Here is a 27,338-nt window from a genome sequence, read left to right on the forward strand (position 1 = left end):
CCCTTGGACCCTCTTCTCTAGTAGGAAGACCCAACTTGTATCCTATATAAACCATTACTTAGCATTGTCAGAAAAATAAACACAGCAATTCCCTCCATGTTGCTGCAAAATTTGTCGTCCAAGTCTGCTAGAAAAACACCCTCAGTTGACTCATTCTTGGTGGTAGCTTTTGTAGCTACCTCATGGCTAATTGCAGGTTGCTATTTCTTGTGGCCAGGCTGAAGGCTCATGAAGACTTCATTTAAAGCAAGTGTCATCACCTTTAATCCTGCTCAGGGCCCACTATGGCCCTCAGCACAGTACCTGGCACACAGTAGCTGTTTAATAAATGCTTTTTGTTGACTGATTGTAATTACCTAGTTCCTATGATAGCTCTTAGAGAAGTTGTCATCAGCTATTATCCGAGGTCCTAAGTAGAAATCTAACTTGTATCCATTTCTCACTTCTTAGACTCATATATCCACCTAGCTACTTCTCTATCTCTGTCTTTTGTATAGAAAATACAGTTTAACTGGGGCCTAGAACATATAGAGAGTTTGAGATAAGCCTGGAAAGGCAATTGGGAGGAAAAAGAGCTCAAACTCTACTCAGCAGGCAACAATGAAGATTTCTAAGCAGAGTTACATGGCCAGACTTATGCATGAGGAAGGTTAGTATGGAAATCATATGAAGACTGAATTGGAGGAGAAGAAATAGGAGACCATTGCAACAGTCCAGGAAAATGGTGATGAAGACCTGGTACTAATAATGAAAATCCAATGGTGGTACTGGGAATAGAGAGGAGGGGGAACAGACATGAGAAATATTCCATTAATATCAGCTGCATTAACTGAATTTAATTTTTAAAAATTTAATATATGTAAGTTGTTAAACTTTTCAATTACTAAGCAGATAGTAACTGAAATTTTTAATAATTAAAATTTAATAAACTTAAATTTGTCAGAAAAACATTTCTAGCTGAATTCTTGTATTCACTTATTTAAAAGTAATCTTTATGCTAAAGCATAGTAGCACGAGACTTATATAGCCCAAATAAGCAATCTATCAGACTGAAACATGACAGTTTCACTCTTCTGATAGCTAGTTTTCCTTTTCTCTTCCAGTCAAAGTACTTATAAAATTCATCAAATATGTCATTGAAATTTAGCAATCACTGCACTCTTGACACTCTTTGCAAGGGGAAGGCTAGAGAAAATAATATTTCACAAAGCTTAAGCCTTTCAAGACTTCCATTTTCACCATAACATGTTTTTTTTTAATTAAAAGATGGTGGGGGCCAAAAAAAAAAAACAGACATGCCATTCATGATAACGTAAAAAAAAAAATATTAAGAAAGCTATATAGCTTCTATGCACCCTTAGGGAAGCACAGAAGTTTCATTTAAAGTTGTGAAATGAGATATCTATTTTTAAATAAAAAATTGGGTAAAATATACCCCACTGACTTACCTCTTCATCCTAAAATAAGAGTCATATTGCTAAATTGGCAAAGACTAAGATAATTTTAAGGAAGAGAGTTCAGTTTCCTGGCCTTCTTCGTTATAATAGGCAAAATGAGCTTCAACTAAATACAAACTCCTGGGAGTCTACAGCTGAAAGACTGGTAATACCTTATTTTTTAAACTTGACTGTCTTCTACTAAACACAAGATATTATTGAAATAAGTAAGTTTCCAATTAAGGTCACCAGTAAGTGAATAAGTCAAGAAGCATTTATTAAGTGCTTACTATGTGCAAGGCACAGTACTAAGCCCTAGGGATACCAAAACAAAACAAATCAAACAAAAAACCAGCCCTAGAGATGAATAAACTAACATTTTAACTGAGAGAGGGAGGGATGGAGAGGTATAGGCAAGATGCAAATAGATAGAAAGTATTATTAGAAGAAGAGATCTGAAACTGAGTAGAAATTTGATATTCATTTGGAACTGATTCATTTCCATCCAGGTCAGTGTGATAGGCAGAATATAGTTAGAATGAAAAAATTCTTATCCTACTATTGGGCAGATTGGTGACTCTACATCTCTTTCATATTATTTTCCCCAATTAGAAAAATAATCCAAAATACAAACTTTTCTCACTGTCCAGTTGGATATAACCTTAGAATCAATTCTAACTGCTGAAAAGGAAGAAAAAAATGTTCATCATTCCTTTCCAAGAAGGGAACAAACACAACAATAGTAATATCTATTCTTAATTTCCTACAAAGAAGTAGTATAGCACAGGAGTGGGGGAACCTGTGGCCTTAAAGCCATATGTGGCCCTCTAGGTCCTCAAGTGCGGCTCTTTGATTGAATCTAAACTTCACAGAACAAATCCTCAAGTTCTGTGAAGTTTAGATTCAGTCGAAAGGCCACACCTGAGGACCTAAAGGACCACATGTAGCCTCGAGGCCGCAAGTTCCCCATCCCTGATATAGTAATTCAAGAGTTTCATTATTTGGGAAAATGTTACTGAAGAACAGCATATTTGCGATTCACATCTCTTGCAAGTTACAGTTTTAAGAAAAGCGTAATGGTTCTAGAATGACTTTTTTAATCAAACATTATCTTTTACTCTAATTTAAAGGCTCCCAACATTTTCTCCTTACAATTCTAATTTGGATGCTGAGACTTTGTAATGCTAACCCTAAAGTGGAGGTAGTTATCTATTTAAAAAGGAAGAAAAAAAAGAGAAAGAAATATAGTTATGATTTTTAAGAACTTAAAAAGAAGAATTAACAAAATAAATTGCACAAAATTATACTCCCTGGGAGTCCAGGCATGAAATAAGAATTGTGGGAGTAGCCGCAGGCTCTGGTGGCTTGGGGCACCTCCAAAGTATTATTATTAGCAATGGGAAGCATCAGAATCATCATGCTTGTTCTACAATGGATGAAGAAAGGGACAGTCTCTCATTCCAGTTATCTCCCTCTTCACTTTTAGGGTTGGGTGGACTTAGGATCAGCAGGGAAATACAGCAAGAATATTCTAAGTGAAAGCGAGTAACATTCAAGAAGCCATAGAGGTAAGAACAAACATGGCAGGGGGAAGGTGGTGTTGATCATTCTTCCTTCTCGAAGACCAACGACTGCATGAAGGTGATGTCGTGACTTGCGTGTGGATTGGACTTAAGTGAGGGAGAGCTATGTTAAGTTGTTAGCCTCACTCCTCCAGAGTGGAGGAGGGTAAAGTTAGAGAAGACTAGCCTGCATGGACTAGATTATGAGAGGTGATAAAAGCCAAGAAGAAATTTGACTTTATATACTTAGCAATGAGAAGGAAACAATATGATGAAAGTGTTGTCTTATAATATGTCATTGTACTAGAAGAATTACTACATTGTACATAATCACTGAGTCTAAGGGTATAACCTTAAGGAGATCAAAAACAGAGGGGAAAAATCCATATGTACAAGAATATTTATAATCACCATTCTATGTGATAGCAGAAGAACTGGAAACAAAGTGAGTGTCTATCAACTGGGGAAAGAATGAACAAATTGAGGTATATGAATGTAATGGATTATTACTCTACCATAAGAAATGATGAATATGTAGAATTCAAGGACACTTAGAAAAACTTGTAAGAATTAAAGGAGAAAACTTATCAGTCTTTAGTTATAAATCCTCAAACAATTCCCAGCTCCCCTTGCTTCTGATCAAGAACTTCTCCCAGAAGTAATTAATAATTAAGATGGTGATAGAGGCCAAAGACAAGAAGCCCTGGATTGATCTACCTGACACCATGCCATTTCCTTAAGCTTTGATCAGATTAGGATAATGATCCTACTATGAAAAAGAAGTCTGATTACTTTAATTAATAGAAAAGTCTCCAGTTCACCTCTGAACACAAAGAAGAGAGAATCCTTAAAGGGAATGGTCAGAGAGGGGATTGAATGCTTTTACTAAAATTATTCTCCAAGAAAGCGCCAAAAGTTAATTGACTGTTGTTGTTTGATGAATCAAAATGTTAACTGAACTTTTATCTGGAGTTCTATTTTATCTCATTCAGCAATTTTATTTATTGTTTAAGAATGTCATAAATTGTAACCAAAACTGGTTTGTCAGAGAGATTTTCAAAGCCATAGGGTAATTCTGCCTATCTTTGGCCATTCCTTTCTCTTTATACAGAAATGTTTGGATTAGATTAATATTAAATGATGAGAATTGTTTCCAGCTGGCTCAAGCCTAAAACAGAGTAGATTTCTGTCTGACCCGGTGATACCACTATTGGGCATGTATACCCGAAAGGAGGCCAAAAACAAATGGGAAATTCCACTCTGAGTGGGCAAGTACTGAAATCAAGAAGACCACCTGCTATCATCCAGGTACTAACGTAGATGAAGGGGGCCTAGACTGAAGTTGAGAGGAATGAGAGGAATGCTCATATCTAAAATATACATTGAAGGGGAAAAAAAGAACTTAGAACTTATCAGCTCCTGTGGCTTCTTATCTTTATAGAAATGCCTCCCAGATCTATTCTGCTGACCCTAATTGTTCTGAGCGTTACTCCTATATCACCAAGATTTGCTGTAGGCATCTCAAATTTAACATATCAAAAAGAGAATTTAGTATTTTTATCACCAAACCTACTGCTTTCCCTAACTTCCTCATTCTCTCGTAAGCACCAAACGAGGTTCACGACCTCAGAGCCATCCTAACTCTTCCCTCTCCCCTATATATTTTATCAGTTGCCAAGTCTTGTTGATTTACTCTCTTGCATCCATCCATTTATCCATCCATCCGTCCATCCATCCCCTTCTCTCTAGTTCAAGATCTTATTATCTTTGACTGCCAGAGTTTCCCTGATGGTCTCCCTGAACCCAGTCTCTGTCTCTCTGACCCCTCCTCCACACAGCTGAAAAAATGACATTTCTAAAGCACAAGTCTGACCAAATCACTCCCCCATTGAAAAAGCTCCAAAGGCTTTTTATTACTTCTAGGATCAAATACAATTTCCTCTCTTTGGCATTTAAAGCCCTTCACAGTTTGGCTCAGACCTACCTATCCAGACTTCTTAAGCATTATTTCCCTTCATGCACTCTACACTTAAGCCAAAGTAACTTATTTGCTGTTCCTTACAAGCAACATTCCACATTTGGTCTACCATCTCTGAATTTGGACAGGTTATATCCTTTGCCAGGAATGCTTTCCTCTTCCTCACTTCTATCCTTTCAGAACCCCTTCAAATCCCTGCTCAAAGAGAACTCCTGTGGTGCAGTGGATAGAGCACCGTCCCTGGATTCAGGAGGACCAGAGTTCAAATCCGGCCTCAGACACATAACACTTACTATCTGTGTGACCCTGGGCAAGTCACTTAACTGCATTGCCTAGCTGCCCCCCCCCGCCAAAAAAAAGAGAGCTCCTACATGAGGCTTTTTCTGATTTTTCCAACCATACTATCCATGAGGTTACTTTGTATTTACTTTCTATTTTGTATTTGTGTGTGTACATGTACTTGGGGCAGCTAGGTAGTGCAGTGGATAGAGCGTTGGCTGGGCTTGGAGTTAAGAAGACTCATTTCTCTGTGTTCAAATCTGGCTGCAGACACTAGCTGTGTGACCCTGGACAAGTCACTTAACCCTGTTTACCTTAGTTCCTCATCTATAAAATGAGCTGGAGAAGGAAATGGCAAACCACTCCAGCATCTCTGCCAAGAAAACCCCAAATGGGGTCACAAAGAGTCAGACATGACTGAAATGATGGAACAACAACACATACATGTTGTTTCTTGATAAAATATAAATGGTAGGAACTGCTTCATTTTTTGTATTTTTATCCTAGCACAAGTGCTTGGAATACTTCAGGAGTTTAATAATAATAATAATAAATATAATATGTTACATATAATATCCCAGCCCCGGTGCTTAGAATATATCAGGAGAATAATAATATTAATAATAGCCAGTTGATAAATTGATTGATAAGATGATTCTTCAACTTTCTTGGTTAATACTACTATTAGCAAATTCCCTTGAATTTCTTTATCCTCAAATTCCCTTAAATGAGTTTAATATTGGTACCAACCTAACATTGCTTAGAAAAAGGGATTGTGATTAATTCTGATTACATTAAATAGCTGTGGACGCTAAAAGCTTCTACATTTTCAGTCTTTTAAGTATCAAAGGCCAGGAGCATGGGGACAAGGTTAAATATTTCCCTCAAGTCCAGAAAACAAGAGTTTGCTAATTTTCAGTGTTTCAGTAGCCTAAAGGATTCTTTATTAGCGTCAGTACCAAATTACTTAAGTTGGGAAATTCATCCAAAAAGAGCAACATCTGGTTTTCATCTGTTCTCATGGGAACCAGAGAAGTGTTTTAACTGGAAAATAAGATATTGAGTAGTAAAACAAGGGGCATGATGTGAAAACAAACAGGCAGGTATGAAGACATGATACATAGCCAAGGAAAAGAGCTTAAACCCAACACAAACTTTCGATTTTAGAATGTGAGAAACAATCCATTATCATCTATTATTTAAACAAATCCCCCAATGACACCTCAAATGTGCAAAGACAGTTAAGTCTTCCCTTTTGTCCCCAAAATTTCCCCTGGGGGATAAAGAATCCTATTAACAAAAATAATCATTTTAACTTAGGATTTTTAACAATCTACACTATCAGTTCTTTTTAGCGCTACAGACACCAACCATAAAAAGACATGCAAACACAAATTGCTCTGTTTGTTTGTTTTTTTTCTCTTTAGAATGAAATAGTAACTGGGTTTTTTTTTCATCTTCTTGAGAATGAAACTGTAACTTACCTTTGCAGAGTCATGTTCAAAGTGTCTGTACAAGCCTTAATCTTGTTCTGGGCTTCAAGATGCGTCATTCCGTGAGCACTTATCCCATCAATGCTGAGAACCACATCTCCTATTTTCACATGGGCTTGAGATGCTTTACCACCATCCTTTAGCTGGAATAAACACATTGCAACACATTAGGCAGGAGTATCATAGTTCACAAACAAAGAATAGCCTAAAGAGGTAAGAAATTATGTTTACATGATTTAATGAAAAGTAGGGTAAATTACCATCCTCTAACACCCCAGCAGAAAACAAAAGCATCAGCAACAATAAACAAACCTAGGACAATTAATTATACCTTAACCCGTCAGTATGGGAGTCATATCACATTTAATAATCATAAAAACTTTTCAGAGAAAAGATGCCTTAGTCTGCTACATAATAAAAGATAGTGAAATAGAAATAGAAATTTATATGGAAAATTCTGATTTTAGCAGAAGAAAAAAGAATCATAAGGGAGATTTTTTTTCATGCTCTTATATAAATAATGAAAAATACTTCTTTAAACCACTGATTCCTAGTCTGGGCTCTGTGAGCTTATTTTTCATTGTTATTATTTTGAAAACTATTTCCATATAATTCCAAAATAATCCTTTATAATCCTATATATTATATTTTATACACTTAAAAACACTTTTGAAAAGGGCTTCCAGGCAGCCAAAGTGACCCATAACAAAAAGGTTAAAAACTCCTGTTTCAAACACTTGTCTATTTATCTGAATTCAAAGAATAACATCTTGAAAGAATGCTAGCATAATTTATGTTGATAATCACAATTCTGCTTCACCATGTTAAAAGGAGTTTTTTCCCATTGCTTGGGAAACTTGACTTTCATTTTTGATGTTGAGCGCTTCCTGTTCCAGGATCTCTCAGCAGGACGGGAAGGAAACTGTTTGTGACGACTGCCAGACATTTACTGGGCATCACAGGTCCTTAATTCTCAAACCCTTCTTTCCTTGCCCAATAAAATTTCCCTTGTGTTCATACTGTTTAGTTTGATCTGCTTCCATTTTACTATTTCCCTGTGCCAAAGGAAGTGAACAAAAGTAATATCCAAATGAGGAGCGTGAAAAACAATGTAACTTTCACGAAGAAATATTGAGACATGAAAGACATGTGAGGCAAGAGAAACTCTTCTGATAAAAAAAAAGACAGTTTCAACATTTAATACACATTAAGAAGTCCCAATAAATAACTAATTGGTTTAGGAAGAAGTCATGAAGAAATAACACACTAATATTGTATCAATATTCTAAAATTAATGATTATAATATTTTACAAAAAGTATGATTATTTAATGATTTTTGGTTCAAAGAAAAATGCCAATCAGTTTCATTCAATAAAAAAATTACCCTACTCATCAAGAAATTATATCCAGAAATGCTATCCACAAAGAAGAAAGAACTATGGAGTTTGAATGCAGATGGAAGCATACTATTTGCTTTTTTTTTTTCTTCTGTTGTTTTTTGTTTCCTCTTTGTGGTAGTTCTTCCTATTGGTTCTAATTCTTACTTACAACATCACTAATGTGAAAATATGTTTAATAGGAATGTATATGTATAGCCTATATCAGATTGCTCACCATCTTGGGGACAGGGGTGGGGAGGAAGGGGGAGAAAAATTTAAAACTGAAAAGCTTATAGAAGTGATTGTTGATAATTCAAAATAAATTAATTTTTTAAAAAAAGAAATTATATCCAGACCAAAACATCTTATTTGTGAATATGTTGTATTCTTTTAGCAGAATGTAAATTCTGAAGGCAAGGAAGGTATTGTTTGTGTCTTTGTATCTAAACTCTTACACACAGTAGGATGCATACTAAATGCTTGTGGATGAAGGGCTTCTTCTAGGTCTTTTTACATTTGGAAGATACCAACATATCCCTCTGAACTATCCAAATCCTTTGCTCTCACTGCATCCACACCATCTCCTCTTCTCCTTTTCTGGTTATACATTTATTTACTGATCTCCTTTACATGCCTTCTTCCACGTAGGTGATTCTTACAAACATAGTACGGTCTACTTACACTCATAATGCTTCTCTCAACTGCCCCTGAAGTCACCCAGAATGATTCTCTGGAGGTTGGAGTGATCTAATATTTACATCTATAGCACATCAATGGTGCACACGCACAGACGTGTGTGTGTGTGTGTTTCTGGTTAAAGATGTTTGTTTTTTCTAAATCAGGGACCATTTGAGACCATTATGAGTACTAGGAAATTTCCCAAATTTAATCCAATTCATGTTGTCATATTCAATATGGGATCAACTCCTTGTCTACTTTCAGTGCCTATCCCAGATATATAGCATAGATGTTGGCAGTGTGTGAAGGCCGCGCTAAGGAATTTTTATTTTATTTTTTATTTTATATGTCATAGAGAGTCTCTGAAACTTCTTCAGCTGGAAAGTGACAGTCAGATTTATGCTTCAGGAACATCAATTTGGCAAATATGTGGAAATTAGATTACAGAGAGGAAGATCTGGAAACAAGGAGATCAATTATGGTGATTTTACATTTAATAAATGCTTTTTCATTCATTCATTCATTTCAAGTACCAAGTTAATAAACTGGTCTTCCAAATGCATGCCACTGACTGAATATCAGGCATTTTTCATCCACTTAGCTTCCCAGTATGGATTGCTGGGCTGATCTATTTTTTATAATCACTCACAGAACTAGTTTTGTAATGTTCAGGAGCCTGATGCCAAGCCTTAGCAGAGAGATTAAGGAAGGAGAGGAATTCTCCAGAATAAACAAAATCTACAGTGAACTCCCAGGCAGCTGTGCCCTACCTCAGCCAAGAGTGTTAGTAACTCTTAACTCTTAGCCTCCATCACTCCAAATATGCCCTCAGTCAAGGATGAAAGCTATAATGAGGCAGCTAGGTGGCACAAAGGATAGGGCTCTGGACTTGAAGTCAGGAAGACCCAAGTTCAAGTTCAGCCTCAGACACTGCCTAGTTATGCTAGTCTGGGCAAGTCACTTAACCTTTATCTGCCTCCATTTTCCCAAGTGTAAAATGGTGGTGATATCATCAGTGTACAAAGTGGAGCTTTGTACTTTCCTCACTTTTCATTTTTGTAACCATAAAAATGCTATCTGCTATAGAAAATAATTTACAAAAGCCTGCCTGTCCTTTTCTCACATTTTTGTTACAATTTTTTTGAAGTATTGGCAAATTATTCTCAAAGATTTTGTAAAGATGTGAAAGTAGGTTTATTGCTGACCTGATGGGTTCCTTTTTTGGGCGGGGCAGGAAGTACATTGTCTGGGATTTTTTCCACTTCTTTTAGAATTGGAATTTAGAATTTAGATTTAATTTAAATTGTAATTTAGAATTACAATTCTTCTAGAATTAGAATTTATTTAGAGTCATCTTCCCTTCTCTGAAATATTTTGTGAAATCATCCCTTGATAACTTTTAAGATTGTCTCACCACAACTATAAATTCTTTCAGTGTGTACTTGGTTTGGCAAATCTAACTAGTTCACATCTGTAGACATACATGAGAAGATGAGTTGATTAATCTCTTCTACTCATTTTATTTTCTACTGTTTAGTAGACAGTTCTCAGTCAGTGATTTATACCATTTAGGAAGAGGAAGAGAACCCATGCACAAAACTTACATATCAAAACGAGATTTATGGAAGGTTATTCTTTACAGAATTCTAGGACCTCTGGGGATAATGAAAGTCTTCCTATCTGCAGCTCAGGGTAGGCCTGCACTAGCTGTCTGAGCTACTGCTTGCAGTATAAGACCAGTTCATGTGGATGGAGCAAGAGAGATAGCTTCCCAGCTCTACTTTTTATATAGCAAAGGTCACAAGTCAAGGATGTTTCGTCAGTTTCATTTCCCAGAATTCTAGGGCAGTGACTGGGTAGAGAAGCAAGGTGTTACTAGTTATCTCCTCTCCCAGATCTACACTTTGTAATCTCTGACCATCATTAAGTGGTTAAGGGAATGAAGAAGAGAGGAAAGAAAGGGGGAAAGGGGTGGTGGAGGTGATTAGCATCTGGTTTACTCCTTGGTTGACCTTATGAACTTTCAGAACTTGTTCTCATACATATAGGGGTCAGTTCTTGGCTAACCCTGTGAAACACTTATCTATTTCCCAGACCTAGGGAATCCATCACACAGGTAGCCATTAGCTCACAAGGGACTTCAGAGCAAAACAAAGAACAAAGATGTCATCAAGCTTGTTCATGGACTGAATCTCTAACTTGACTCAATCCTCTTGAGTAGATCTCCAGACTTTAGAGTACGGCTAGAGATGGCCAAAGGGTTCCACTTGTTTCCTAGTACCTGATTTGCACAAGACAGACATGGGTACTTTGAAAGTAATAAATGGGAACCCCAATTCCTAGAATTATTCGCTGTCTATTCAGCAAACGTATATTGCTAAGGTATGGTGTACATGCTATAAATGTGGCTCTTGGTTTGTCACCATGAAACGGAGATAAGTCATCTCACCCACGAAACTGCTTTGGAGCAGGAGAGTAGTGCTAAGCAAGCTCAAGAGAGTTGGTCTCAAGAGAAATTTCCAGCTAGATATGGGAAGAGACCTCAGCTTATAACAGATGCTGCTTGAAAGCAAGAGCATGGCTGAACTTCTATTTACTGTCGTCCTGCCAGCAAGTTTCATTTGTGAATATTCTTAGTAGAATCTTAAGTCAAACGTCCACAGACTTGTTTTTGTCTCCACTGCTTTCTGCTCTTTTATATTTCTATTATATATCTTATATATACATATATATTTTATAATTCCATTACAGAATTATAATTTATAAAGTGATACTGTTCATATCTTCAGAAATTCCACTCTGTAGCATTTTACAAATGAACTTGTATTCTAAAATGGAGCTGCCTTTGGCTGTTCATTCTCTCCTCTTGGCAAGGAGATAAAATGTTGACTGGCTAAGATAGTATTCTGGACTCTTCTGGTCTCCTTTTTGTCACAACTGTTGTATGTTGGTAAAACTTCAGTAGGAAATAAAAATTAAGCTCAATATCTATTTCTTTTTTCCAGTTTCTGATTTTTTGAACATCAATGGCTTATGTGAATAGTTCAAGTTAGAGGTGTTATAACCATCCGGCATCTTCTTTCCATCAATAATCTTTGTTCTAATTTGATGTTTAATTTTTACATCTGCTCTAACCAGATGGTGGTCTAAACGCACACAGAATTGATTCTTATATGATCCCCTCAAATAATTTCCTATCTTAAGATGTAGTGTGTGTGTGTGGGGGGGTGTGGGTGTGTGTATCTGTGTCTGTGAGAGAGAGAGAGAGAGACAGACAGACAGACAGACAGACAGAGACAGAGACAGAGAGAGAGAGAGAGAGAGAAATGTTTTTGGAACCAAGTATTCATGTGATATAAATGCAAGGATTCTAAATAGTTTATAATTTTTTGTGTCATTCTCCCCTCTGCAAACCTTTGTAGCAAAATATCTTGTTGGAATATCTTGGGTTTCAGGCTCTTAAAAACTTCTCTATTTCTTATTCCTTTGGAGATGTCAGTTCAGATGCTGGATTCCCTCCATTATGCTCCTTTCGCTTATGCTTGTCTTGAACACCAGCAAGGTCAGATGTCCAAGTGTTGTACCGAATGTTCCGTGTGGCCTTGGGTCACACCCTGAAACCAAGGTCACCAACTCTCCTGCCTTTCAAATCAGCATCAGATCAAATCAAGACTTGCTCAAGAACTGTCAACAGCTCCTCAAGGCTACAAAATAAATTCTAAGATAAATATGATTCAGGTTTAAGAAATTAAAAATTCAGGAGCCTAACGATGTCATGAATACTTTCTTCCAGGGCAGCTAAGTGGCGCAGTGGATAGAGCACCGGCCCTGGATTCAGGAGGACTTGAGTTCAAATCCAGCCTCAGACACATAACACTTACGAGCTGTGTGACCCTGGGCAAGTCACTTAACCCCATTGCCTAGCCCAAAAAAAAAATACTTTCTTCCAAAAACAGTCAGAAGGTGCTGGACATGGTTAGCAGGGAACATATTCAGATTCTTTTGGAAAGCATTCAAAGCCTGCTACAATCTGGCCCTACTCTCTCTGTGTGTAATATTTCCTTATTACTCTCTTACACAATTCTGTAGACTCTAGCAAAGCTCTTCTTCTACCAGCTGTTCCCCAAACATACCATGTCCCTTGCCATCTCACATTTGGTTGGCATGCCTTCCCTATCTCCTCTATGGAAAGCGGAAGCTTGCATTTTCTTTCAACAATAGTTCAAGTCCCACCAAGAATTCTCTGACTACTTGAAGTATCTCCTCTCACAGTGGGCTCTCCCATCTTTAAACTCCTACAGAACTTTGACATTCATCACAAACTTCTTGTATTGCTATTTATCATTTTATCTGTGTCCTATTTGCCCATCTAAATGAAAGCTTCTTGAAGGCAAAGCCAATGTCTTTAAGTCTTTTGTCATTAAGCATTTATGGTAGGGTCCTGCACAAGGTAGGTGATGCAAAAGGAATGCACTTAACAAATGCTTGTTGACTTGACTTGTAGATGACATAGATATTACCACATTCAATAATGAATATTCAAATTATTTTCTTCTTTTAAAAAATACGTACACACTTTATTAAAATGGGCAAAACAAGTGAGAGAAACCTTGGGCACCACGGTGGGGAGCAGGAGGGGTACAATGTCACCCAGGCCAGCCTAGTGATGTATTAAAGAAGCTGGAAATAGCCCAGCCAAGGATCACAACAGGAGGGTTAGGTATTCTAAGAAACAAAGATGGGAATTAGGATAAATGGGATGGTGAGTTAGGAATGTTGGAAAGCATGTACAGTTAGACAAACAGAGTTTGAATAGGACTCCCTTACAGGGGCTGACAGTGTGATAAGTGAGTCATGCTCTATGCTTATCCTCAACCTTCCCTTATGTCTTTGACCTCTGGCCCACTATGCTAGGATTCAGGGAAAGAAGGTGAGGTACAGAGAAATGCACATGCTACTTCTTGGAAGCAACTCTGGTACTTTATGTGGCTTGGGTTTGCTTGCATTTGGGGGGACGAGCCCATAACAAGCTTCATTCTGATGGTCCTATTCTGTCTTCTACCTTTACCATTACGACCCTGGGTCTCCATGAGTTCCTGACTCCAAATGATTGGGCACTTTAGGAATTACTTTCATCCCACATTCAACCTATCTTACAACGAGCAAAGCCTGGAGCACCTAAGCCTTCCACTAGGGAAGCCCAGGTCAGTGTGCCTTGGAATTTTTATTGGCAATCTAAGTTATATCAGCTCCTGCCTTTTATCTGGTACAGCAAAGACCTCTACCCATGTTTTGACCATCCATCCCTGATGCCAGTCACAGCTCTTGGTTTCCCTAAGCCAACTCTCCTATTCCCAGGAATAAGGGCAGGACTAACCTTGTTCCTTACCTGGAAGATCTTTAGAAGATGTGAGGAAGTAATACTGAAAATGGGATGTCATCTGTAGGGACACTTTAGGCAAAAGGGACCTCAAAAAGTATCCCCTACCTGAAAGTAAAGTCTCAGAGAGAAAAGGGTGAACCTAATAAGGAAGGGTACACACCCTTATGAAGGGGATAAGGGTTCAAGTCATGGCCTGGCAGTCAGTAAAGAATTCTAATACAATGTACGAGACTGTAATCTTATCTACCATTGAGGCTACAACCAGGCCAAGCTCTAAGTGACTGATGTAACTAGTACCTACGGCTTCATGGAGGACAAACGACCATACTACAAATTTTCAACTCATTCTGCCTTAGGGTATTTCTCATGCTGAAGGCCAGATGCCCAGGGTTAAGAAGTGAATGCTTAGCCTGAGCACAGATTCTCCTGTATCCCATAGGATGAAAGGATAGGACCCATCAGGACTCCCCCAAAACATGAGCAAGGTTTTCCAGGCAGAAAAAGTACTCAAGAACGAGGTTTCCAGAACACACTATAGATAGTCCTACAGGGTCTGAATGCCAAACAAGGCATTTTGTATTTGATTATGGAGGCAAGAGATGTCAAGTCCATCACACCCTGCCCTACTGACCAGATAGGTTTCCCTGTGGAGGTGAGAAAAAAGAGGAGGGGTAACAGTTGTGTCTACTGAATTTTCCTTAGAGTATCCTTTCTATGATATGGCTAAGTAAACTTCCTTTTGGTGAATACTAAATGACCTATGTATGGGTGCCTCATTTCATTCCAATATCAGACCTAAACTACCAGGGAAACATCCTTGGTTAGGCCTAGACAAAAGCATCTTGTTTCTAATAGGCCTATCCTAAAACCATTTCAGAAGGATATAGGTAGGCAGGTAGATAGACAGACAGACAGATAGATAGATAGATAGATAGATAGATAGATAGATAGATAGATAGACAGATAGACAGATAGATGGGATGGATGGATGGATGGATGGATGTGTATGCACATGAACACACACACACACACACACACACACACACACACACTTACATATACATATATATTTTTTACCCTTATGTAATCTCTGTCTCTGGGGAGCACAAAACAATTACCTGTCAGATCTACAGACAGAGGAAGAGTTCATGAATAAACAAGAGATACAGGGGATCATAGGAGGTAAAATGGATAATTCTGATTATATTAAATTTCAAAAGTTTTGCATAAGCACCAAGGCAGCCAAAATTAGAAACAAAGCAAGAAACTGGAGAAAACATTTCACAGCAAGTTTCTGAGAAAAGCCTCACTTCTCAAATATAAAGGGAACTGAGCCAAATTTATAAAAATAAGATCCACTCCTCAATTGAAAAATGGTCAAAGGACAAAAACCAGCAGTTTTCACAGGAAGAAATCAAATCCATCAATAGTCATATGAAAAAATGCTCTAAATCACTAATAACTGGAGAAATACAAATTAAAACAACTCTGAGGTATCATTCACACCCATCAGATTGGACAACACAACAGAAAAGGAAAATAAAAAAAAATGCACGAGGGGGTGCAGTAATGAATTGTTCATGTATTACTATAACCCACTATAATACTACATAACACTAATATGCTGCTGGTGGAGCTGTGAACTAGTCTAGCCATTCTGGAGAACAATTTGGAACTATGTCCAGAGGGCTATAAAACTATGCACATTCTTTGACCCAGCAATATTGCTACTAGGGCTATACCTCAAGAAGATCAAAGGAAAAGGAAGGAATCCATACGTATAAAAATATTTATAGCAGCTCTTTTTGTGGTAGTAAGGAATTGGAAAGTGGACGTGTGAAGGTGTGTATATACGTGAAGAAGATTAAGCTCCACATGGTATTGTATGACACATCACACTGATTATAGATACCAGAAAACTCTATTGTCCAGTGAAGCTGGTCTTCTTGCTATACCTCACATAAAACATTGTCTCTTACTCTCTGTCTTTCATGCCTGGAATGCCCTATCTCCTCAATTCTGCCTATGAGAATCCCGAGTTTCTTTCAAAGTTCAGTTCAAATGCCACCTGCTACAGAAGGACTTTCCTGATCCCCCAAGATGTGATTGCCTTCCCTTATCCAAATTACCCATGTATTTCTTTTACATAGACCTACCTAGGTACATGTTTTCTACCCAGAGAGATAAGCTCTATGAGGACAGTGATTGTTTTAGTTTTGTTTTTGCATCTCCAGTACCTCCAGTAAGTCAATTAGGAAATGGTTGAACAATTTATGGTATATAATTGTCATGGAATGCTATGTGCTGTATGAAATAATGAAGGGGTGTTCTCAAGAAAAACCTGGGAAGACTTATATGAACTGATGCAAAATGAAGTGAGCAGAACTAGGAGAACCAAGCACACAAGAATTGCAATATTGTAACGATGATCAACTGTAAAAGACTTGGCAACTCTGATTAATACAATGACTCCTATCCATTTCAAAGGACTCATGATGAAAAAAAATACTATCTACCTTCAGAGAGAAAACTAATAGACTCTTGAGTACAGATTGAGGCATATATTTTTTTCCCTTTATTTTTTCTTGACTTTTTTTTTTGGAGGGGGCAACATGGCTAATGTGGAAATGTATTTTGCATGACTTCATATATAATGGGTATCATACTGCTTACTTTCTCAACTGGTTAGGGAGGGATTGGAGGGAGAGAATTTAGAATTGAAAATAAAAATTTTTTAAAGTAAAAAGAAAAAGAAAAAGGAATATCTCTCTCAAAAAGATGACCCAAGCCCACTCAGTAATCTATTCTAATGTTTCAAAAACTTGTTAGGGAAAGTTCTTTAACTATATCTAATCAAGATGCCTCCTGAATCAATTAAGTGCTCACTTTTTGCATCCTTGGCAAAAATGGAAACAAGCCTGGCATTTAGATTCCCCTCAACCTGCTGTTACTGAACTATTTTTAGCTTTTCTTCATATGAAGTATTTCCCAACACTTTAATCATTTCCATTTCTCCATACACAAAGTTTTCCACTTGCCACAAAAAAACTGAAGCATATAATATTGGACTCTAATAAAACCTTGGACCAACAATACTAATATATATATATTTATAGTGGGACCTGCTGTGTCCACAGAAAAAAACATGATGCGCTTCCTAAAAATGTAAGAAATTATTGGTGCTGCTGCTAGACAATCAAGTTCAAGGACACCTACCTCCTTTCTGTTAATATAATCCATAAACATACCTGGTGAGGGATTTGTCTGGATATTTATTGGGAAGTATCTCCAGTCTCAAAAAAAAATCTCAAAATTTTAAATTTTTTTTTTTAAAAAAGAAAACATAAAGAATCTCACAAATATTACTATTGGCTCCATTTACCCACAGGAAGAGTCTCCTCATACAACCATTGGAGCACAGAAAGAAAAATTCGTTTCTATTTTCCTAATCGGGTACTAGACAGAATATAAATTCTTCACAGTTTAGGAAAGACAGTGAGGTCACCATTTATTTGCAGAGCTCATTTTTTACTTAGATTTGCAAGTTTGAATAGAATGCATTTGTTTGAAGTAGCCACAATTTTCTGTCATCAATATGTCCAATACATATTATATGGCACCCAGTAATTGTGCATATATTTTACAAATGCAAAATACGTAGGAAAGCAGCTGTACAAGGAGGCTACTGGGTCAAGCTGAGCATAAATCATGCTAATTACTAACATAAATGCTTCTCTCTTTCCCTCCTAACACTGTACGCCAGCTTTCCACTGAATCAAATACAGTGGTACTTTTTAAAAAAAAACACAAGTTACTATATTCAATCTTCTCTCTAAGCTACATGTATATACAACCACCCATGACTTAAAATACCCTTATGCACAGTTTCTACTTCTTGGCACACAGTAGGACATCAACAGGGGCCCCCCAGACAAGTAGGGAATTTGGCATAATTTATCTCTACAGTGAATTTGCCCCTAATTTCCATTTGTTATACCCTTCACACCCCGCCCCCCCCATGAAACTCTTCCCCTTCACATAACCCATGTCGTCTTTGAGCAAAACGTCCCTGTGTTATCTAAAAAAAAACAAAGGCAAGGCAACAAGCATTTATTAAGCACTTGCTATGTACAGGGCACTGTGCACAAAGAATATGATTTCAGTCATTTATAAATCAATTGAACCTAATTCACACCAATTTCACCTCTAAGATATCTACATTTAAACCCTCTAGCCAAATCTAGTTCTCCCCAATGTCATTACCACAATATGAACTTTTACTGTTGTCCCATAAGCACAAACACACAATAGTCTGGAATTATTACCATACCTGGAGTCAGGAGTGGCGAGAGGAATTCAGCATGTCAAGAACTTCAGGTGAGGATGGGTAAGATGGGAGCAGGGGGAGATGACTGTCAAGGATGAGAGAGTATGAAGAGAAGCCCAGAAATTCTCACTCAAGAGAGGAAAAGGAGCAAACAGACCAGTGGGGAATTTTTGTCTCAACATGTGAAGGTGTGTATATGCAATGAAGATATGTAATAAAGATTATTTATAATGAAGATGCGTGAGTGTGTGCGTGTGTGTGTGTGTGCGTGCGTGTGGATGGATAGACAGATAGATAGATAACTTACCATACCACACTGATTATAGAGACTAGAAAACTCTCGGACCAGTGAAGCTGGCTTTATTTCTCTTTCTCACCCAAAATATTCCATCTTCTGCCCATTGGCCTCTGTCTCTGGAATACCCTCTCTCCATCTCCGCCTCTTAGAATTTTTTTTGATGTTGCTCAGTAGTTTCAGACTCCTCGTGACCTCATTTGAGGTTTTCCTGGCAAAGATACTGGAGTAGTTTGCTATTTCCTTCTCCAGCTTATTTTACAGATGAGGAAACTGAGGCAAACATGGTTAAGTGACTCACCCAGGATCACATGGCCAGCCAAGTGTCTGAGGCCAGATTTGAACCCAGGAAGATGAGTCTTCTTGATTCCAGGCCTGAGGCTCTATCCACTGAGCCACCTAGCTGCCCCCTTAGAATCCCTATTTTCTTTCAAAATTCAGTTCAGATGTCATCTTCTACAGAAGGGCTTTCCTGATCTCAAGATGCGAATGCCTTCTCCTATCCAAATTACCCTTGCATTTACTTTACATAGACCTACATGGTACATGTTGTCTACCCAGAGACCATAAGCTCCAATGAGGACAGTGATTGTTTTATCTTTGTTTTTATGTCTCTAGTATCTCCACCACATAGGCTAAGTGCTTAATAAATGCTTGTGTATTGATAAGTGAATAACTTTAATAAGAAATTAGTTATACTAATTAACAGTATGGTCATATATGTGAAGGCACCATGGCACAGTGGATAGAGAGCTACGGCAGCCAGGAAGATCTAGAACTGGCCTCCAACTCATGTAGAACCTTGGACAAGTCCCTGAATCTCTCAGTGTCCCAAGTAACCCCAAGGAAGGTAGAGAAGGTGCACATCTGCATTGCCCTAGTCACATACTGGCTGTGCAATCGTGGAAAAGACCCTTTACCTCTCTCAGCCTCAGTTTCCTCACCTGTAAAATGGAGATAATAATAACTTCATAGGGCTGTTGTGAGGATCAAATAGAATCTATGAAAATCTTCTGCACACCTTAAAGTGTTATGTACATGCTAGTTATTATTAATGTTATTAGTAATTATTATTGAAGGGGTCAATCATCAACGAACTCCTGCTGCCAGTGAAATAATGGGTCCACTCCTCATTCTTATCCTACACTATCCCTCTTTCCTAACTTTATAATATTTGCCTGATAATAACAAAGTACACAATGATTATGCCCTCCATCAAATAGATATCATATTAACCTTATAAATGAAATTTTTTTTTATTTTTAGAGGCAGTTAGGTGGGCAGTGGATAGAACACTGGGACCGGAGTCAGGAAGATCTGTACTCAAATTTGGCCTCAGACACTTATTAGTCAAGTCACTTAGCCTCTGTCTGCCTCAGTTTCCTCAACTATAAAATGAGGATAATACTCCATATCCCAGGGCTGTTGTGGGAATCAACATGAGATAATATTTTTAAAGCACTTAGCACAGTGTCAGGCACATAGTAAGTACTACATAAGTGCTAGCTATTATCATTATTACTATTTTTAGTCTATTTGATTGCAACATTAAATTGTGCATATATGCTGACCCTCCATATAAGTTTGCTGTTGAAAGACTCCGAGTCAGTTCCTTACAACTCTGAAAGCTAGAAGGAAAACTGACTGTACCCCTTTGTAAAATAACAAGTGAAGTATTAATGTCCAAAAATATTGCACTACTTAGATCTGAGCTTCTAAAAAAACCCCACTGGACAGAGGCTGTAACTCATCTACAAAGACAGCAAGAGTTCATGAACCAGCAGCTGTTGGGGGTCATCATTTCTAATGTTAACTTTCTTCTTCAGCCTGCCTACACACAAAAGACTTCAAAATCTCACCTGTAAAACAGACACAATAGTTTTTTTTAATCAAAAATATGAATGACATAAATCAGTTTCAAGAAGTTTAGCAATCCCTCAGAGATTTCATTAGAATCAATACTAAAATCTCATCAATCCATCATATGCATTTAAGTGGTATTTCTCAGAATCATATTATTTTGTAAATATTATGGGATCTTAGGATGGGAACTGGGATCTGAGAAATCATTTAGTCCTAAGAACCTCTATTTTTAAAATTATTTATATCTTTTGTTTTCACATTTACTTTATTTCCAAAAATACCTTGCTCAACCCTTCCCTGCCCAGAAAAACCAAAGAATAAAAAGAGGAAGAGAAAACAAAAATTCAGCAGAAATAACCAATATATTCACTAAGTCTGAAAATAGATGCAATATTTGTTGTTCAGTTGTTTTTCAGTCACGTCCGACTCTTTGTGACCCTATTTGCAGTTTTCTTAGCAAAGATACTTGAGTGGTTTGCCATTTCCTTCTCTGGCTCATTTTACAGATGAAGAAACTGAGGCAAACAAGGTTAAATGACTTGCTCGGGGTCCAGAGCTATTAAGTATCTAAGGTCAGATTTGAAATCATGAAAATGAGACTTTCTGACTCCAGGCCCAATGCTCTGTCCACTCTATCACCTCTCTGCCCCATATGCAAAATAATCCTCACCTCTTAAAAGGGAAGGAGGTCATCACTGGATCAGAGATTTAGATCTAGAAGGTCCCTGAAGGGTCATTAAGTCCAATATTTTACAGGTATGGAAACAAAACACAGAGGTGAAATGATTTGCCCACAGTCACACAGGTAATCTGAGGCAAGATTTGAAATTGGCTCTTTCTGATCCCAAGTCCAGTTACCATGCTTCATTTTTTCATCTCTTCTCTGGGGCTAACCTTGGTCACTATAATTATACAGTATGCAGTCTTATTCTTCTTCAACCACATTACTAATAACAACCTTGAGAGATAAGTGGTAGAAATGAAGAAACTGGGACCCAGAGAGGCCCCATAGTGAGTTAATGGAAAATCTGGAAATAGAATCTAAGTGTTCCACTTCCTGGCCAGGTGATAGCACTCTTACTGCCTCAATTCCACACAGGCCGAGTGCAGATGTGTAGAACTAAAACAGAGAAAACAAGAAACTAGGTTGGAATTAGGGGGAGAGGGTGGGAAGAGTGAACTTGCAAGGAAAGAAAAGGAAGCAGTGAAGGGCCTGGACTGTCCCATATCAGAATGTTGTCTGCTCTGATAGCTTCCAAGGGAAAATCCCTGGTGAAACTTTCCTTCCTTCGGAGAGCTGATGGCCAGGTATAGATATTTTAATAACAACTTCTTTTAATATATTTTCTCATTTGATCATACTCAAAGTGGATGGTGGAAGCTTAGAAAATTCTTTGTCACGTTAAGTCAATCGAAAAAGTGTTTTATAACTGTAGCAACAACTACAAAAAAAAGCAAGGACTGGGAAAGTATAATGGCATTGTTGTTTCATCATTTTTCAGTTGTGTCAGACTCTTCCTGACCCCTTCGGAGTTTTTCTTGGCAAAGATACTGTAGTGATTTGCCATCTCCTTCTGAAGCTTATTTTACAGATGAAGAAACTGGGGCAAAGAAGGTTAAGTGACTTGCCCAAGGTCACACAGCTAGTAAGCATCTGAGGTCAGATTTGAAATCAGGTCTTCCTGCCTCCAGGCCTAGCACTATCTACTGTGCCACCTAGTTGCCAAACTTGACCCCAAAGAGGAAATGTGAGATTGTGCCTCCTTCCCTTCTTTTCAAAGATGGGGACTATGGGCACTGTGGGTCTTGACTGCTAAAAGCCATAAGAAGGCCATAGTGACCAATATAAGGCCTTGTATGTCTGGACATCTACCCAACAGCACTGGCCTTGATGCCTGGGGTTCTGGACTAAAGCCCGGTACTAATCAATAAATCAAAACATTAGCTAAACCTCGATGACATACGTAACGATGCTCTGTGGTTCCTCCTCTTTTTGTTTGATTTCTATAATTATCAGGGGGCCTTTTCTGGGGTCTTTGTGGGGATCCATTGAATCACCTGGCTGCTGCCCCAGACAGGAGATTGTTAAACTCCTGGCAGGGATCCATCATTCTGCCCTTAATGGAAGTAACCCATATGATTAAGTAAACTCTTATAATCATACTGGAGCTCCCAGCCTCTTTCTTTGGTATCGAACTTGCCCCACTGTCGAGGGTTGGGGGTGGGGAGACAGTGGACCACGAACATCCCTGTGCAGGGGAATTCCTAACCCTACAGGCACCCACCCAAAAGTACACATTTATGTAGGATATGTGTTGTTTAGCTTGAATGACCTGAGTTTTTTCCCCTCTTTTTTATTTTTTTAAAACTAAATGTAGGTTCTACAAGAGGGGGTAGAGAAGGGATATACTGGAAAAAAGGAGGTGATATAATAACAAAAAATATCAATAATTTCAATTTTCAAAAAAGAGATCTAACTTTACCTCTGGGTTATGTCAGCATTGTTCCAAGGACAGGCTACTCTATGACTGGTACTTTAAATAAGCAAATGCAAAAGAGGAATGTCCCTGTTCCCAAAGACAAGAAAATCACCATTCCCTATATTAGTCTTTCTGGCCTACTTACTAGAGTCATAACCATCTGGATGATTCAATTCATTGTCCTCTTGTTTTCTGAGTAGTTTGATTTCCCCAGCTATAATGCAATGACATGTAAATAATACAGAACCTAGAAGCCTGGTACAGAGGAAAAGGGCCCAGAATTTGGAGGCTGAAAACCTAGGACCAAATGCTGATTCTGCCAATGACTATTAGTTTGACTTTGAGCAGGTTACTGGACCTCTTGGGGTCTCAGTTTTCTCATCTGTAAAATGAGAAAGTTGTACCAGATGGCCCTCCAGCTCTCCATTTACGATTCTATGATCCAAATACTGGCAGGTCTAAGGAAGCATACAAACAGGCATGTGTCAGTTGTAATAACTGCAGTATCTCTCTCATTAGCTTATTGGGAGGATCAAATGAAATAATGTTCATAAAACACCTTACAAACCTTAAAGCACTGTAAATATTAAAAATATAATAAAGCAACTATCATTATTATTATTATTATCATACCTATTAGAACTTGAAAAGTACTCTGTCTCATAGTAAGGACATCATATAACTTTTCCCTGGAGGAGGCAAATTCCCAGTGAGGAAACATCCACTGTCAGTACCTACCAGGCACTGTGCTACAAGTCTTAGGAAGTTGTCTATGGGACTGAGAATTTAAGGGACTTAACAAAAGTCACTGAAAAGGAGTTTGAGGTTTGAATTTCAAGTTACTAAAAGGAAGGACTTGCACCCAGATGCCAAGGCTGACTTTATATCTACCATGTGCTACACCAGGGGTGCAGAACCTGCGGCCTCGAGGCCACATGTGGCCTTGTAGGTCCTCGGGTGCAGCCTTTTGACTGAGTCCAAGTTTTACAGAACAAATCCTTTTTTAAGGGGATTTGTTCTGTAAAGTTTGGATTCAGTCAAAGGGCCGCACTTGAGGACCTAGAAGGCCATGTGTGACCTTGAGGCTGCAGGTTCTCCACCCCTGCACTACATACACACACACACACACACACACACACACACACACACACACACACACACCCCAAACATGTTTTCCTAAATTAAAGTACTAATAGGACTATTTGAAGGACATCAAAACAGCATTTAAATATTTTTTTTTCTATAGAGAAATGAATTTTTCAATTCTTTTGGAAGCAACATCAACAGAGGCTTGTTTGTTCACTCAAAAAGCTGGGTTATATATCACTGGCAACAAATAACAGAGAAAATCCTTTAAAGGGGAAATGCTTTAGAATAGTAGATATTTTAACTGCTCCCCTAGGATTTTTAAAAATTCAAATTCTACTCTCTAAAGATGTAAGATAAATTGATCAGTTTGCACAAGTAAAACGTGTCTAACTTTGAGAGGCAATGTGATTTAACGTTGCATTTGAAGTCAGGAGAGCCCTGGGCTAGAACCCCACTTTCAACATTTACTAGCTGTGTGACTATAGGCAAGTCACTTAACCTCTCCGGGGATCAATTTTTATTTGTTAACGTGGAAATAACAATCCCTCAGTGCTCAACAGAGGGCTGCTGTAAGCATCAAATGAGAAAGTGTGTGCAAAGAACTTTGAAAGCCTTAAAACTTTTGTAAATATAAGCTATTATTATTAGTCTTGATTGAAAATAAAACCCACATTCAGCAATCATAAACCTTAGGAAAAACCAGAGGTTTATAATAAAATATGACTTTTACAAGCTACAGAAATCCTATGAGTAATCAAACATTTCTCAAATGGGGCACTTTGAGTTAGATCAGCCCATGAATAGAAATGGCTTTGCCAGTGACCCTGTGCTGTAAACCAAGGCACTACGTAATGGCTAATATGAAACAGAATCATCACCCTGTACATTTAATCACTAAAAGTGCACATTTACAACTTTCCTGCACATTCCCTGCAAGTTTGGGGAGCTTAGAACTGGATTACCCTAACACTATGGTTATGACAAGAATGCCAGCAAACCATGGTCAATACAAGAGGGACAAGCGGAATAGCTGGGGGGAAAACACCGACTGGAATTTCCCATGTCAAAAACGATGGGAAAAAAAAAAAGACCATAACGGGAAAAAGAATGGCTTATTCCTTTCCCTGATGCTATTACCAACATTGGTTAGAAACTTGTACAATTACATTGAAACTGACCATTAGGATTTGTCTGGAGGCACAGAGAAATCCAAATAAAAGTACCTGTGTCACTGAACAAAATGGTATCTCTAATTATTTGAGTACCTTTTGTATGGGGGAAGAGAAAAAACAAACTTGGCCAAATAAGCAAAAATCTGCAGGTTTCTAGATGACTGGCCACCATATTTCCCAGATCACAACAAGTATAGCAGTTAAGTGACCAAAGGCCAGGATCGTGGCTGTGTGCCAACTCTGTTTGCCTCAATTTCCTCATCTGTAAAATGAGCTGGAGAAGGAAATGGCAAACCACTCCAGTGCCTTTGCCAAGAAATCCCCAAATGGGGACATGAAGAGTAAGAAATGACTGAAACAACTCAACAACAACGCTGTAATAGGTATTCAAGGGCTTACACTCTTGTCTAGGGCTTAAAGAGAAGCATTTCTCCCTAGTGCTTTAAGAGTGCAAGGGTGGGGCAGCTAGGTGGTGCAGTGGATACAGCACTGGCCCTGGAGTCAGGAGGACCTGAGTTCAAATCTGACCTTAGACCCTTGACACTCACTAGCTGTGTCACCCTGGGCAAGTCACTTAACCCCATCGCCTAGCAAAATACCAAAAAAAAAAAAAGTTCAAAGGTACTGGAGAGATCAATTTGCCACCCACCACCTCTCTCTGGAGACTTTTTCTCTCTGAACATTAAATGCAAAATCTAAGGAGCAGTTTTTGGTTATTTTTATGGAACTGAAATGTATATGTTTAATTTGATCAACTCATGTCTCTCCCATGACCATCAGCTAGCTCTGGAAAGCCAGGGCAACCCAGAATGTCTTCTAACCCTCTTGGAAAATTTCTCACTTCTAGAGTCTGTTTCCCTTGTCCAGGCCCATGGACTTTTTAGCTAACTAGTGTCGAATATAATAATCAAAGTTAGAATTTAAGGTCATCTGTGGAGCCAGGAGGTGTCAAACACTGAGGCTGTGGGCTGCCCACAACACACCCAAGTACTCCCACAAGCAGATCAAAATGTAACTGGGAAATGTTTAATAAAATAAATAAAAGCACAATAAAACACGGATAATGTTCATTTGTGGTTTTCTAAGTCAATATGTAGCCTGCAAGGGAGCTGTTTCTATTTGGGTTTGACACTACTAGCCCTACAAGCTGTACCTTAAAGACAGAGGAAGATGACAACTCTATATGCCAGCCCTCACTGAGAGTCCCACCATGTGCTGTGGCACTCGGAATCATAGAATCAGATCATAGAATCTGAGGGCTGTACTTGGAGGTCATCCACTCCAACCCAGACCCCTCACTTTATAGAGGACGAAACTAAGTAACTTATAAGTAGCAGATTCAAGAGAAACTTGGCTGTGGAACACAGCCAGAGCTAGAACCCAGTTCTTTTGACCTACAGGACAGAAAACTTTTTAATCTATGCCGAACAATTTAATAACTAATTGTCTTCTTTCTTTTAAAGCTTGCTATTGCATCATTTCATTAGCTTTCTCTCTCAAACCAGATAGACAAGCTCATAAAGGATAGGAAACCGCAAACTTCAGAAAGTGTAGTTTGCCATTAAACTAACATTATTAAATTATAAATATTATTCAGTCAATCAACAAGCAATTATTAAGTACCAACTATGTGCCAGGTACTATTCTAAGCGCAATCTTAATAGTAATAATGCATATTAATATTGTCATCTGTTTGACAGTACCTTTTAAAATATAAATTTCTTCAAAATGCTTATTTCTCTTTTAAAAATATTTCAAGAGTTGTTGGTTTTTTTTTTTTAGGTGGGAGAACGGTCCTTAGGAAGGCCTTATTTTAATAGCTCCAAGGTTTTTAGTACTCATTCTATCAATGCAGAATGATAAATTCTCATTTAACCTCTCTCAGCCTCAGTTTCCTCATTTGTAAAATGGAGATAATGCCAT

The 27,338-nt window shown here is 38.1% G+C and overlaps 1 protein-coding gene across 5 annotated transcripts in view; it reads right to left on the minus strand.

The window, feature by feature from the left end:
* PDLIM5 (PDZ and LIM domain 5) overlaps nucleotides 1-27,338 on the minus strand; it is a 223,650-nt gene that overhangs the window by 149,209 nt on the left and 47,103 nt on the right. For all 5 annotated transcript variants that reach the window (XM_027837431.1, XM_027837429.1, XM_027837430.1 and 2 more), the window contains exon 3: nucleotides 6,740-6,891. In XM_027837431.1, coding sequence (XP_027693232.1) covers nucleotides 6,740-6,891 — 152 coding nt within the window. The remainder of the gene's footprint in view (nucleotides 1-6,739; nucleotides 6,892-27,338) is intronic.

The sequence above is a fragment of the Vombatus ursinus genome, unplaced genomic scaffold (assembly GCF_900497805.2).
Source record: "Vombatus ursinus unplaced genomic scaffold, bare-nosed wombat genome assembly UNPS02014821.1, whole genome shotgun sequence".
NCBI lineage: Eukaryota > Metazoa > Chordata > Mammalia > Diprotodontia > Vombatidae > Vombatus > Vombatus ursinus.